Raw genomic sequence first — 14,807 nt, 5'->3', positions numbered from 1 at the left:
TCATGAGTATTAAGCGTCAACACATTTTTAGAAAAATACTTGAGCTTATCAAGTCAGAGACATGAAATACAATTGAACCCTGATTCAAAATGAACCACATAGGACTGACAGTTTTACAATCAAATAAAGGAATTGTAAGATCAGGGTGAGATCACGAATATATACATACAAGGACTGTTCATTAAATTAGGGTTCTATTGTATTTTTATTACAAGTTTCATGCTAAATCTAAGATTATCTATACTTCCGTTATAACCATACCACAAATACACATTTTTGACACCAAATTGTAGCATTTTGGCTCGTTTCTTTCAGCACACCTTGTTTCAAAAAAGAAAAAAATTTATGGACATTATTACACCAAAGAACATATCGGACACTAAACTGGAGGCATAAATTTGAAGAAAATTTGCCAATGATGCAAATAAGTGGTATAATAATCCCAAGTAATAATGTAAATTATTAATAATTAATGTGAATAAATGAAAAATTAATGTAAATAATCCTAAGAAGTGGTATACTAATAACTGAAGAGTACCTGTATTGGGTTAGTATTTTTTATCAGGGCAAAGTGACACAAACATGAATAAAAGAAAAAAATTATAAGATTAACAAAAACATAACTTGGACTTAAAATAATAAGAATTTCTCACATAACAGTGAATCCTCGATATAACGATACTCTGCAGACCGAGAAAAAATATTATTGTAGAAGATTGTCCCTTATATCAAGAGGCAACAGTTTAACATTAGAGTATAGACATTTCTAAACAAGACTTAGGAAAAGAAAAATTGTTGCAGAGGGATTTATCATTGAAGAGTTGTTTCATTGTATTATTTAATATTTAGTTAAATAAAACTAATTGAAATAACTTGATGGAATGACAGTTTCTTAACAGTGAACTTACAAGTATAATAATTAAAATTAAGGTTTTACAGTTATCTAAACTCAGATCTTATAAAGTTTCGCGTGTTTGTGCAACAGTTTTCCAGAAGGCTCTCACCCCCCCCCCCCATTAAGTCTAGTCTAATAGGATCTTGATCCTTTCAATAATTTGTGTTTGCTCACCACTTTATTAAATTTGGTAATCCTCCCCCCCCCCCCCCCCGCTACACATTCAATTGCCAAGTTCCCTCGAAGCTTGTAAACTGGAACCTTATCATAGTGTTCTTGACTGAATGAATTACAATCAACCACTGGTATGCACACTTTGCAAATTTTAATCTGACAACATACAAATTGTATTGTAGAGTCTCAAAATGCTTCTTTAAAGGAAAAAAGAAGCAACAATTAGAACACTACCTTTAATTTCCAATGAACTGGAAAGAGTAAAGCTAATATCTGTAGCTTTCTCCATGGATTCATTGGAATTTTAACATCCAAATATATAAATGTATGTAACATTTTTACTTAATACTTTATATTATGAAGGGTTCATTCGAAATTTCTTTCAACTGTGCATCTCTACCCGAGAAACAAACGCAGTTGTCTTTTGACACGAAGGATGAACTGGATTAAAATATTATTTAATACACATGATACATACTGTACAAATTCTCTAGCACATTCAAACAAAGACTGCTTCCATTCGAGCCGAAAGCATCGTTTCAACTATATCTTGTACACTACAGACAGAGAGAGAGAAAAAAGCAAAAACAAAACACAGAGGGAGAGAGGTTTCGTTAATGACGTCACAATCGTCTGGGTCAAATCTGACACCACAAAATATATGAGAAAAACATCTCTCTCCCAGTTGGAAAATGCTCTGAACAGGAAATATCAATAAGTATTAGAAAGAGTTGGGACCAAGAGAGATTAGTCAAAGCGAGATCCACTGTATCCAATGATTCTCCTAGTTTTATGGGTTAAAAACTTTCTTAAAATGCAAAGATTGTTTATTGAGCCATAGTGCATAAATGTTTCTTCTAAAAAAACACCAACATTCGAACACAGCAGCTCTTTAATTTTCAATGAACTGGAAAGAGCAAAGCCAATACCTGTAGCTTTCTCCATGGATTCATTGGGATTTATGTTTAAGAATTACAAAGCACCAAGGCAGAATGTTTTGCATTGTTCCGTCAACAAGCCCTAAGCTGAAAGAAAACGTTCAGCAGTAAAAATTCTATTGTTTTCTGCATGAAAGAGTTAATTTTTTTCTTTTCTTAAGATTCTACCAGAGACTGTTCTGCGAGGCAAGTCACAATTTTCAGAATATTCTTCTTTAGAGTTACAAAGTAAAAATCAACATACAATACAAAATATAAGCAAGCACTTTATCAGCAAACAAGATGCAGGTAATCGGGTGGGGGGGGGGGATAAATAAAACTGCAATAACCTTGTTACACTAACAGATTATTATTTCAAAGAATGATTGGCATCCCTTACAATAATATTTCAAAAAGTTTTATTATATTAAAAATATCCTTAATTTTTTTAATACTGCAGAGATTTTTTTGTATGCAGTATCTTAACATGCTTCCTTACAAAGAAAAAAAAGCAGCAATTGAAACACTACAACTTTTAATTTCCAATGAACTGGAAAGAGTAAAGCCAATACATGCAACTTTCTTCATGGATTCATTGGAATTCAAGTTTAAAAATCAATATACAGTAAACACCATGGCTTGACAAATCCCACTGCCGTCACAGTGGTGGTTGGCTGAAGTTGATTTCTGTGATTTTCAACTTTGAGGCACGAATGCGAGCCGATCTCCCCTTTAAAAAGTCTCGTCACAGAGAGCAACAGACCTACAAATGGTAAAAATTCAATCATTACACTTCATTCACTTCTGAAATATAGATGGCAGCACAAAAACCAGACACAACACTAGATACGCACCCAGACTGTTAGGTACATACACTTACACTTCCAGCACAATTCACTAGGTAGTAAATTGCCCATAGATGATGACAGACCCGAGTTGTGCTTAGTTTGAAAGAAAAAAAAAGGCTTGACAAATCCCAGATGTCTCATCACCATGCAGACTAGAAAATTTATATTGGTGCCTAAAATTTCCTGTGATTGATAAAAATTAATTTTTATGACAATATAACTGCCAACATAGAAAGGGGTCATATCAAGTCCTAAAAAACTTTGCTGGTGTCTGAATTTTTTTCAATACATCAAGCCCTGGTAAACAGACAAATTTTGCCCATTTGAAAATGTAATGGGAGGTACTAATTTGAATACCTTCTATTCAATCAAAATCATGAAAAAATATTGGATGACAAAGTGCGAACAGACCACTTACAAGGGACCATAAAACAGGTTCACAACCATCAGCCACATCAAATTTCTCAGGGAAGCCACATTTGGTCCACAGCAGGACTTGACAAATCCAAGGCCCAAGGTTGCCATGGCAACTAAAGAAATTTACACTGGTGCCTTTCCTATAATAATTGAACTGGAGTCCAAAGACAGCACAAAATTTCAGCATTGCATGGAAGAATAGTCAACAAGTCCCAGACAAGTTAAGAATTAACTATTTTGAGCTGCTAAATTCTTAGCTTCTATGAAATTTGGCTGGAGCCTAATTTTTTTCTTCTTCCCGATTTGTCAAGCCCTGGTCCCCAGACCATGGATTTCACAAGTATGCTCTTTATCAACAGAAGGAGAGCAGCTATTGGTGCAATTCTAACATGCTGAATGTCAAACATGATAATTACAAACTATACAAAAACTGGATGTTGCGTGAAGATGCTGATTTTTTTTTAAAGAAAAATTCATCTCTGCATTAAAAAAAGGAAACCGGCACCTTAGCACAACATGCAGTTTCCTGTATACCTTGTATAAACAAGCAAAGAGCGATATCATGAAACATGATGAGGATTCTTGAATGGAATGAATAACCCAGTATGTGTCGGTTTTCAATTGCTCAGTCGACAAGTACCTCAAGAATATGAAATTGGACATTGTCAAACACCGTTTTAGTGTGGGCCATGATGCTCACAAGCAAGATTGAAGAACTCGGTGCAGGGGTAAAAACACAAGCAGACATTTAATTCATCAGCAAATGAGGAGCAGGTAATCAGAAAAGCCATTGTGGTGGTCAAATGGTCATAGTGACGGACTCGCATCGAGAGGACCCAGGTTTGACCCCCCCCCCTCTCTGCTGAAGTTGGTTTTCTTTGGTTGTCAACTTCAAGGGGAGAATGTGAAACGATCTCCCTGTTAAACAGTCTTGCACAGAGAGCAACAGACCTACAATGGTAGGAATATTCACTTCACTTCTGAAATATGGATGACAGCACTGAAAAAAAATCAGACAACACTATATACGCACCCACACTGTTAGGTATACACATTTTTGGCACAAATCACTGTGTAGTAAATTGCCCATGCTAATATACCAGAGTTGTGCTCAGTTCGAAAGGTAATCAGAACAAAAGACCAATAAAAGTATAACAATCTTATAATTTTTACAATGAAGAGATCAATATACCTTTACAACAATATTGCGAGGTTTCATTATACCATATTAGAATTCCTTTTGTCTTTTTTAATAACAGACTACTACTGTTCTGTAGTGTTATAACATGCTTCCTTATGAAACAAAAGAAGCAGTAATTGAAACACTACAACTTTTAATTTCCAATGAACTGGAAAGAGTAAAAGCCAATAACTGTAGCTTTCTCCATGGATTCATTGGAATTAAATTTTCATTTGCAGTAAATATAAAAAAATAATTTTTATCGTCAGTAGTCCCATACTCACATTTATAGTTCTCCTAGCTTTCTTTATGACGCGAGTTTTCAGTTGTTGCTCGCTTGCAGTCGTGAATGTTCCGGGATCTTCTTTTTCTACTTCTTGGTCCCAATTATCATGATTCAACTGACTGTTAGACACACGCTTGGACATGCTGACAAATTAAAAATGCACAATTATTCTCTTCAAAATAACTAAGTATAAAAGTTACAACCAGTCCCCATGCAGACTTCTATCAAAAATCTAGTGTATGGCTATTACAAACTTCTTTTTTTGTTACGTCATGGCTGCAAACTTTGGAGAATGAGAATTAGGGAGGTTTTTATACAGATCCGAATTCTGTACAAAAATAAAGAACTTTCGAAAACTGTGGATTTTTCATAAATAAAAGTATAATAGTAGGGATTCTTCCTCTGCAAAAACTTGACATCTTGCAAACCATTGGTGATTAGCTCGAATCAAATCACACCAATAAAACTCATCGTACAGAAACAGGACATATGGTCAAAGTAGATGCAAGTCATCTCGCCAATTTCTGATGTCTAAAGGCCAAACTGATGCTGGTTGTTTAGCAGATTTTATTCCCCCCTTTCAGAGAAAAGTTTTTTTTTGTGATTTCTAGCACAATGGCAACAATTTAAACTGAAGAGCCAAAAAAACTGGTACAGGCATGCGTATGCAAATAAAGAGATATGGAACCAATCATAGTACGGCACTGCGGTCAGCAACGCCTATATAACACAACAAGTGTCTGGCATAGTTGTTAGATCGGTTACTGCTGCTACAATGGCAGGTTATCGAGATTTAAGTAAGTTTGAACGTGGTGTTATAGTCGGCGCACAAGAGATGAGACATAGCATCTCCGAGGTAGCGATGAAATTTGGATTTTCACGTATGACCATTTCACGAGTGTACCGTGAATATCGGGAATCCGGTAAAAAATTATATCTACGAAATCGCTGCGGCAACAAAAAGATCATGCAAGAACGGGACCAACGACGACTGACGAGAATCATTAAACGTGACAGACGTACAACCCTTCCGCAAATTGCTGCAGATTTCAATGCTGGGCCATCAACAAGTGTCCGCGTGCGAACCATTCAACGAAACATCATCGATATGGGCTTTTGGAGTTGAAGGCCCACTCGTGTACCCTTGATGACTGCACTACACAAAGCTTTACACCTCGCCTGGGCCCGACAACACAGACATTGGACTGTTGAGGACTGGAAACACATTGCCTGGTCTGACGAGTCTCGGTTCTAATTGCTTCGAGCTGATGGACTTGTACGGATATGGAGACAATCTCATGAATCCATGGACCCTACATGTCAACAGGGAACTGTTCAAGCTGGTGGAGGCTCTGTGATGATATGGGACCCCTGATATGTCTAGATACGACTCTGACAGGTACGTAAGCATCCTGTCTGATCACCTGCACCCATTCATGTCCATTCCGACGGACTTGGACAATTTCAGCAGGACAATGCGACACCCCACAAGTCCAGAATTGCTACAAAGTGGCTCCAGGATCACTCTTCTGACTTTAGACACTTCCGCTGGCCACCAAAATCCCCAGACATGAACATTATTGAACATATCTGGGATGCCTTGCAACATGCTGTTCAGAAGAGATCTCCACCCCCTTACTCCTTACGGATTTATGGACAGCCCTGCAGGATTCATGGTGTCAATTACCTCCAGCACTACTTCAGACATTAGTCGAGTCCATGCCACGTCGTGTTGCGGCACTTCTGCGGGCCCTACACGATATTAGGCAGGTTTACCAGTTTTTTTGGCAATTCAGCGTATGTCTATTTCATATTTATTCAAATGTTTTATTCAAATTCGTCCCAAACTTTTGCGAGCAGATTTCTGTGGACTACGTGCAAAACTCTGTCGGATTCGCTTCACATTTTCGTCTGACATGAGGGGACGGCCAGGAGATTTCCCTTTATACAGACAACTCGTGTCTCGGAATTGTTTATACCATCACCTAATGCTCTGAGCCACTGCCACAACTAGATGCTCCGTCATTCGGGGCAAAGGTGCATTTTGGTGCTCCCTTGTAATGTTGGAGAGGTTTGAGAATGAAATTTGCACCCCTCTCTGGTCCAGCATCCGGGGCACGAGACCCGCCTGTTCCCCCCTAGATGAGGCCGTGCTCCGAGCGGTAGGAAGTTCAAGCAGGGCGAAAAGCATGATGAACAGTTGTTACGGACTCGCATTTCGCGAAGGTTAGAACACAAAACGATGCGTGAAACTCGAGATTTCCTTCTTTCTACATATACGTTATTCTATCAAAACGGATTAAAAGCTGAATAATTATGTACATTACTTAGTGTACATTACTATTATAACATCAATTCTGGGATTGAAAAGTAGTCTTTTTTTCCAGGTAAATTCTCTGGGAATAATCCCTCCCAAAATAAGAATTTTTACAATCACGGTTAAAATTCAGGAGATAAAAAAAATTACAGGAGTCCAAGAGATGGAATAGAAATTTATATTTTTTTGTGATTTGTCAATCCATCTTATGGAGATAAGGTGCCCTTCCTTCTCGAGGGTCAAGCCTGGATGGACCCCTGCATTCAGATGGTTTCCTGCAATGGTTCTATGGGCAGTTTTGTTGAATTTTGAAATCAGTCCCACTTGTCACACCGAGAGAACTGAACAACACCAGGCTATCACACAAGGTGAGTTAAGCACATTGTCCCAGGTGCCCTCAGAGATTTATTGATTAAGTAAAATTAAATCGGCTGGCCACCACTGGCAGCAGATATTAGTTTTTATACACGGGCAGATGCAATCATACACATCACCAGTGTGAATTACAGCTAATCAAATCAAAATTAAATGTGTAAAATAAAATCAATCACACGTGTCACTTCACAGATTTTACTTGAAAGCACTATTTTTTTCGCAGCTATATAGAGAAAGTATGTACTCTATACTTGTTAATAATACAGTAGACTCTCGGTAACTCGACACCCTAAAAATATGGTAAAACATGTCGACTTAAACGGATGTCGAGTTAGCGGGGTTTCGCTCTAAATTTTTGTCCAATCATTTTTGTGTACATAATTATACGCATTCAAACAATTCGATTAAATAAAATGCGAATTCTCTCATTAATTTTAATTTGGGGTTGTTTCATAATAGAATCAAAACATATAAAAAATTAACCTCATGAAAAATAATCAAGTATATTTGTTTGTTTTTCTTTCCGCAGAGAAAACAAAAATTCTACACTGTCCAGTTTATCCCGCGATTGTTCGGCTTTTTCCTGAGTGCGTAGGTAATCAGCGTATCACATCTACAGCTTTCAATGCATCATGGCGAGATGATGTAGATACTTCATCTGAACTGCAGGTTTTTTGATTTTCCGATAAAACTAACGGTTTCAATTTTTCTATAGTTTGCAGCCAAAAGAACTGTCAAACATGTGTTTTTACCTCCTTCAAATTTTTCGCCTTTGAAGGCAAGCATTTGGTTAGGCAAAAAAATGAACCTGTCTCATCACAATTAAACACATCCGCATCTTTATACCCTTCTATCATTGGCTTCAGAATATCATTCTTCCAATTTTCAACAGTTTCTTGAGATGCAGATGTGCTCTCTCTGCAAACTTTCCTAAAAACAATGCCATGGCGCTCTTTGAATCCGGTCAACCATCCACTGCTCGCTGCAAAATACCTTGATTGAGATTTTTTGCGAAATCCTTTGCTTTCTCTTGAATTATTGGTCCGGGTAATGGGATTGAGTGAGATCAAGTGGATTTAAACCACAAAAGAGTTGCTTCTACGTCCCTGAAGTCTGCTTTTCTTATGTGTTTTCTGCTTGGTTCATAAGATGCAAATGCTGACAAAAAATTTTGCTTATTTTTGGCAAATGTTGAAATAGTATTCCGTGCAACTCCATATTCTTTGGCGAGTTCACTCTGAGTTTTACCCGATTCTAGTTTTTTAATTTAAACTTTTGATTTTAAACTTAAAGTGTGATGTTTGCGTAGAGCCATTGAATGCCATTGTATTCACGGCCGTCAATAATCAAGATGACAACCAAATGACATATTCAGCGTCTAACTAGGCTTTAGCTCTTTTTCTTTTACTCTTTTTCCAAGAAATCGTGAAACTGAATACCAATGAAAACATTCTTTACAGCAGACGATATCAAAACTCCCAATACATAAGATTTTCATCTAATTTTGGATGTGGACAATATCCACACGTTTTTTTTACCATGAAAAGAATGAAAGACCTTTTCTGGAAACTTCACTAAAATGATAAGCAAGCCAAGAGATTTCAAACATTCATTCTTCACATACACGCCCCCAATGCAAAAAAGGGACCCATCATAGAGAACAAAGAAACAAAGGATTCTCAAAGTACCCATGAACAATGTCAAAAAATTCTTATAACTAATAGAAGGCCAATTATAAAAACCAGTCGTGGTGAAGGGACAAAAATCGTAGTCGACTTAAGCGGAGTTAAGCCAAACATGTGTCGAGTTAGAGAGGTTTTCCTACATTGAAATTAATATTGTGCCAACCAAGGGAATAAGAGATGTCGAGTTATCCCCGTGTCGAGTTACCGAGAGTCTACTGTACTAAAAACTATGTATTTTTATGTAGACATACTGATTTTTGGAAAATTTTCATCTCTGCTCAATCAGTATCTCTACATAAATAAAGTTTTCCAGTTTATTTTATATTTATCTCTGTCTTCATTATCTTATATCTTTCTCTATGTATGTTGCCATCTGGTGACGTACTGTCATTTACGAGCCATTAGCTAATTGCTGTTACTGTCTATTGCACGGTCACACCAAGAGAACACCATATACCACCATTCACACCATATACAGAATGCATAGCAAACAGGGGAATATGACATTTTACTGGCCAACCGTTGATCCTAGAGGTTAACTTCCAGTTAGAAAAAATTTTCAAATAACGTGTAGTAATGAGATACGTCATTCATGTTTCAAGGGGTTGTACAGTTATTAAATTAAGAAAATAACTTTTTATACAGTCCCCGTGTGTGCAAAACCCTAATCAGAAAACATGCCAAGAAAAAAAAATCCATGTGCTTAGAAGCACAATATTCAACAAGATATTCAAATTCGAAAAATAGAAGTTGGGGGGGGGGGGGAACAGTATTATACAGATGCAGTTAAAACGATCTTGTTCCAGACTCTGCCACGAAGCCTGGCTGGAAGAGATCTCTGCAACGGGATAAGTCCAGTGGCAAAGTTCTGGCGTTCATTCATTCAGTTAAAACGATCTTTTTACATTTCAGCTGTTTCCCCCCCCCCCCAAATTTCCTCTGATTTGTAATTCAAATATCTAAGTGAATATTGCACTTGGTAATAGAATTTTTTTACAATCAGGAGAGAGGAGGGACTTTTTAAGTGGGTTTTAGGGCACACAGGGACTGTATAAAAAGTTAGTTTTTTAAGAGCTACACAACTCCTCTTGAAACATGGACATACTTGAGTACTACATGTAATTTGAAAATTTTTAATAATCGAAAGTATACCTCTAGGATCAACGGTTGGCCAGTAAAATGCCATACCTCATTTGCCCTGCACCCTGTGTATGCTCTCCAAAGGAAGAATTCCGTCACTATATCTTAGTTGGTAGAGCACTCGACCAGCATTTGAGGGACAACAGTTCACGTTCCAGTCGTGGCAGAGATGACACACACAATCAGCATCTATACATTAGTTAGGTTTGCAGTATAGGCTATCTTGTACATCATGCTCTCAAGACCTGTGGTGGCTCCCATTTCACTTGATTTTTCCCACACAGTGAACAGGACCACAAGGGGGGGGGGGGGTAGCAATATAACGAACACCAGAGAGTTTTTCAATCCACTTCACCGGCCACATCACTATACACAATTTCTGTCGTTGATGAGTTAGGTTGTATATGAAGGTGTCATCTATCGATGGCCATCTCAAACTTGTTAGGGAAGATATCTTATCTACATTCTTTCTCCAGAATCAAACCTGGGACCTGACGGCAACCTTCACAGTCATAGAAAACCATTGTACCACCATGCCACTCTGACATAATTTGTTTCTCAACCCCTAGGACCATGTGTCCTGCCTCGAAAGCAGTGCCATCTCAATGCATGAGCATAGCACGGGGACCTCAAGAGAAGTGAGGCCTCAAAAATTAGAACTGGTTGAAATTTGAGAATTCATAAGGTATGGCCTCGGAAAAATCTGTTCACCTGGGATGTACACTGATGAAAATCAAGTTGAAGGAGAACCATGACAGGCTGCTCAAGGAGTCACAAAGCGCTGCAAAGAAACGTTCAAATATAAAGAAATGAAGCGTCAAGGGAAATACGAGAAATAGTGTGACCATTTTCAGAAAAAAAATGAAGTGGAACTGCCCATAGACAGGGGTGGGAAGTGACTAAGTCCAGTTCGGAGCAGCTTTGGAGCAGCAAAATTCAGGATTTGGAGCAGATTTGGAGCAGCAAATTCAGGATTCGGAGCAGTTTTGGAGCAGCAAATTCAGGATTTGGAGCAGTTTTGGAGCAGCAAATTCAGGATTTGGAGCAGCAAAATATGGGATTCGGAGCAGATATTTATAAATTGGAGCAGTGAAATTAACAAGAATATTTTCGTTAACCCTCAACCCTTTTCAAAATAAAACTGCACTGTCTTTTGTTATCAAACATCTTTTCGTCAGCTTGATTTTTGTTTTTGGTGATTTAGGCAAACACCTTGTTTGAAAGAGCGGCTGTCATAAAATTTTTTGCACCAGTCTATTTAAGATGATTTTTGTTTACTGAGGGCACTATTTGCTGCCTTGAACAGCAGCACTTCAAATGAGCTAAAAAATTTTTATAAGTTTTTAATTTTTTTATACTTGGAAAGAAATTGTTGCAAAATGGGAGAGAATTTCGGAAGAATCAACTCGATGTTTGGCGATTCAGCACTCATTATCTGGCGAGATTGGCGATCTGATACTCGATATTTGGCGAGATTGACGATTTAACGCTCGTTATTTGGCGATATTGACGATTTACCGCTCGTTATTCGGCAACATTGGCGATTTAACGCTCGTTATTCGGCAACATTGGCGATTTAACGGTAGTTATTCGGCAAAGTTTCTAAACTAACATTCGTAATTCGGCGAACATGCGCTTCTTACTCCCGGAATGAAAATTTTTTTCACGAAACATCGGGATTTAACACAATGACAATCGACTACAGTAATTTCTACTGCTTCCAGTGACAACTTTTTTTTTTAACGGAAACACTCGAATTTGCACTTTAAAGCTGAAAGGCATTGCAAACCATCTTCAGTTCCACGATCACGGAGAATATCGGGGTTTCGCGATGGAAAGCCCGATCAGGGGCCGATAGTTTAAGTATAGTGGAATAAAACACGCTCTTCTCTCTCGAAAAGAAACGTTTCGTGGCTGGCAGGAACAAAAAATTTTTGGCGTCCTTTCCGAAATTCCGGGCATACTGAAGCAAAATTCGCTATTTGGCGCAGAAAAATGTGAAAACACGCTATTGGAGCAGGATGGCGCAAGATATTAGTTTTGGCGCAGTGCGGCGCAATTGGCGCAGAGTTCCCACCCCTGCATAGAGCCATGGTCATCTATCTCAACACCCCTAAAACAGAATATGCCAAAAACTGTGACATACGTCACAGAACAGTCAGTACTGCTGTAGAACAACCTGGAAGAATTTAAAAAAAATTATATTATGGGAATTTTTACCGCAGAGCATTTCCAGTCAACCAAGGGCTTGTTGCAGAATAATGCGAAACATTCTGCTTCGAGGCTCAACGCTTGTACCAACTGAGGCACAGCTTGAGTGCATAACAGGACCCTGCAATGAGATAGATCTCATACTGTGATCACGAGAGTAAGTAAAAATAAATAAATTCATAGGATGTTGTTTCCAGCCAAAGTAAAAGCTTCCAGGACATCTTTTTGTTCGAGAACCCATGGAGATTAGATGGCACTGCATACAGAATCTTCCCCCAACCACGAAAATCCTCACTGAATCAGGGTCGACCTCACTCAAGTAATTCAACATCAATTTGCTCAAAAAATCAATTCAATAAGAAGAGGCTCTAAAGATTATATCACTCCACATGGTTGGACAAATCGAAAAAAAAAATTTAGGCACAAACCACATTTCTTAGAAACCAAGCGTGCTTCCCCCACAAGAGAAAATATGTCCTACATAATTTTTTGTTTTACCCCACTTTTCCACGATTTTATTACCACTTTCTACGTTGAAAGACACATTGTTACGAAAACAAAAATTCACTTTATAACAATAATGCTTACAAAATTTCAGGTGTCAATACCAATTTTCTTGTTGCCATGGTGACCCAGTGCAGAGTTTATCCACAACCCCGCCTTCCACTATTCATACAAAGGTTTTCAAAATCCGTCTGATGTGAAGACAAATTCAGGAAAAAAAATTCAACAGCCTCTATGTCGATTCAAACCCACATCCTTACACATGCGCAGGAGAGCGCACCAGAAGGAACAACGGGACTGTACATGAATAGCCAGACCTAACTCAGAAAGCGATGTTGACATAAAGAAAACATTAAGAGGGGCTGAAAGTTGCTGGCCATCCCACATATACAGGACTCAAGCACGTACACAAGAGGGAAGGTGCATTGCACTGTTTTTCAGAAATTATTGGGGGCTTAGCCCCCTTCTAAAATTTATTGGGGGGGACTCAAATGGTCTCAGCCCCTAAGTTCTGGTGCCTATGAACGCATCCCACAGCTAACATACACTGACATCTTGCCACCAGATGGCAACTCTGAAAATATCTCTGCGCTATTCAAGCGGTTTAAGAACTGATTATATAGCTGCCTCCTGTAGAAGTTTCAAAGACAATTATACCGTTGGCAGCTGTATAACCTTCCTATGGATAGCGAAAAGTGACAACTTCAGATAAGTCACCATCTGGTGGTCAGTGTATGAACCTGTTGGCTGAGTTAGGTCTGCCATCTTCCCATCAGCCAGATGTCAAAAGCCTTCCTAAGGGGAATTCTAACTCATAGAGGGGGCCTGGATAAGACAAGAGGCCCATGAGAAAAAAAATTAGTCCAAAGGGGGTCCAAAAAAAAAGTTAATAAACACCGACGTACACTAACAAAAATGAAATTTTCGGAGCGCAGTAATCGAAATCACTTCACTAAGATAAAATACATTTTTTACGCCTTTAAATCTATTATTAAAAACGAGTTTTTTATTTCCTTATGTAATAAATGGTGCAATCCTCAAGGCCAGTCATTGGAACTACCCAATCATAATCACAAGATCCAACTGGAAACTTACTCATCTATGGCCAAATAGGTAAGCCTAATTCATGGATAGGCATCTGAGCGATATTATAATGTGGGTGCAGCAATATAACTGCGTTGGATTTAAAAAAAGAAAAAAGGACTTACTAGATGGACTTACTTTTCTCAGTTTATCGGCCCGATAAAGTCAGATCTCAACCATTTGATCGGCTATTGATAAATTCTGAGACAAAAATCAGCAAATTCGCATCCACTACCTGCAAAGCGCCGGAATTGTTTAACTTCCGTCGCTTTGCCCATTCTTGATGCTTGGGTCCTAGCGTCGCAAAGAGGGAAAAAAATATTGGATGACTATGGAAAAAACGCTTTCTCCCCTCCCACGAAAAATAATTGAATATTTTGGGAAAAAATAAGTTGTACGAATGTTGATTTTTTGCGCATGTTTTCAACGAAAATTTCTCGGTTCTCATTGCCGAATCCGATTTACAAATTCAAAAATTTGACGTACGACGCATGTTTTCATTAGCAAACCGTAACGTAAAAGACAGATGGCAGCACCCACCATATTACGTCCTCAGTTAAACTAGGATTAACAGATACCCTCATTTGTGGAAATTGTATGCCCGTTTTTTCACGTTATTTCGAGCGTCCACCAACGTTTTTGAAATTTCTTCATTTTCTTCCCATTTTCAAGTTTCCGGAATTATTATTTTTTTCTTTCTAGGAAACAAAGTTGCACTGTGGAATGTATTTCTTTTTCACTGTATGGTTTACGGTGGAACCTCCGATAACGAGGC

At 38.2% G+C, this 14,807-nt stretch overlaps 1 protein-coding gene across 4 annotated transcripts in view; it reads right to left on the bottom strand.

Moving 5' to 3' along the window:
* Nup50 (nuclear pore complex protein Nup50) overlaps positions 1 to 14,289 on the bottom strand; it is a 32,267-nt gene extending 17,978 nt beyond the window's left edge. For 2 of the 4 annotated variants that reach the window (XM_089255369.1, XM_089255382.1), the window contains exons 1-2: positions 14,158 to 14,289; positions 4,716 to 4,860 (exon numbers count right to left, since the gene is read on the bottom strand). In XM_089255369.1, coding sequence (XP_089111495.1) covers positions 4,716 to 4,859 — 144 coding nt within the window. In that variant the 5' untranslated portion in view covers position 4,860; positions 14,158 to 14,289. The remainder of the gene's footprint in view (positions 1 to 4,715; positions 4,861 to 14,157) is intronic. The other 2 variants (XM_089255363.1, XM_089255373.1) reach the window with 1 other exon arrangement.
* Positions 14,290 to 14,807: the final 518 nt, after the last annotated feature.

This window comes from Pholcus phalangioides, unplaced genomic scaffold (genome assembly GCF_987345545.1).
Source record: "Pholcus phalangioides strain wild (caught in Gottingen) unplaced genomic scaffold, Ppha-v1.0 ptg000004l_1, whole genome shotgun sequence".
Lineage (NCBI taxonomy): Eukaryota > Metazoa > Arthropoda > Arachnida > Araneae > Pholcidae > Pholcus > Pholcus phalangioides.
The sequence above is the reverse complement of the archived record's forward strand: the minus strand, read 5'-3'. Positions and strand labels throughout refer to the sequence as shown.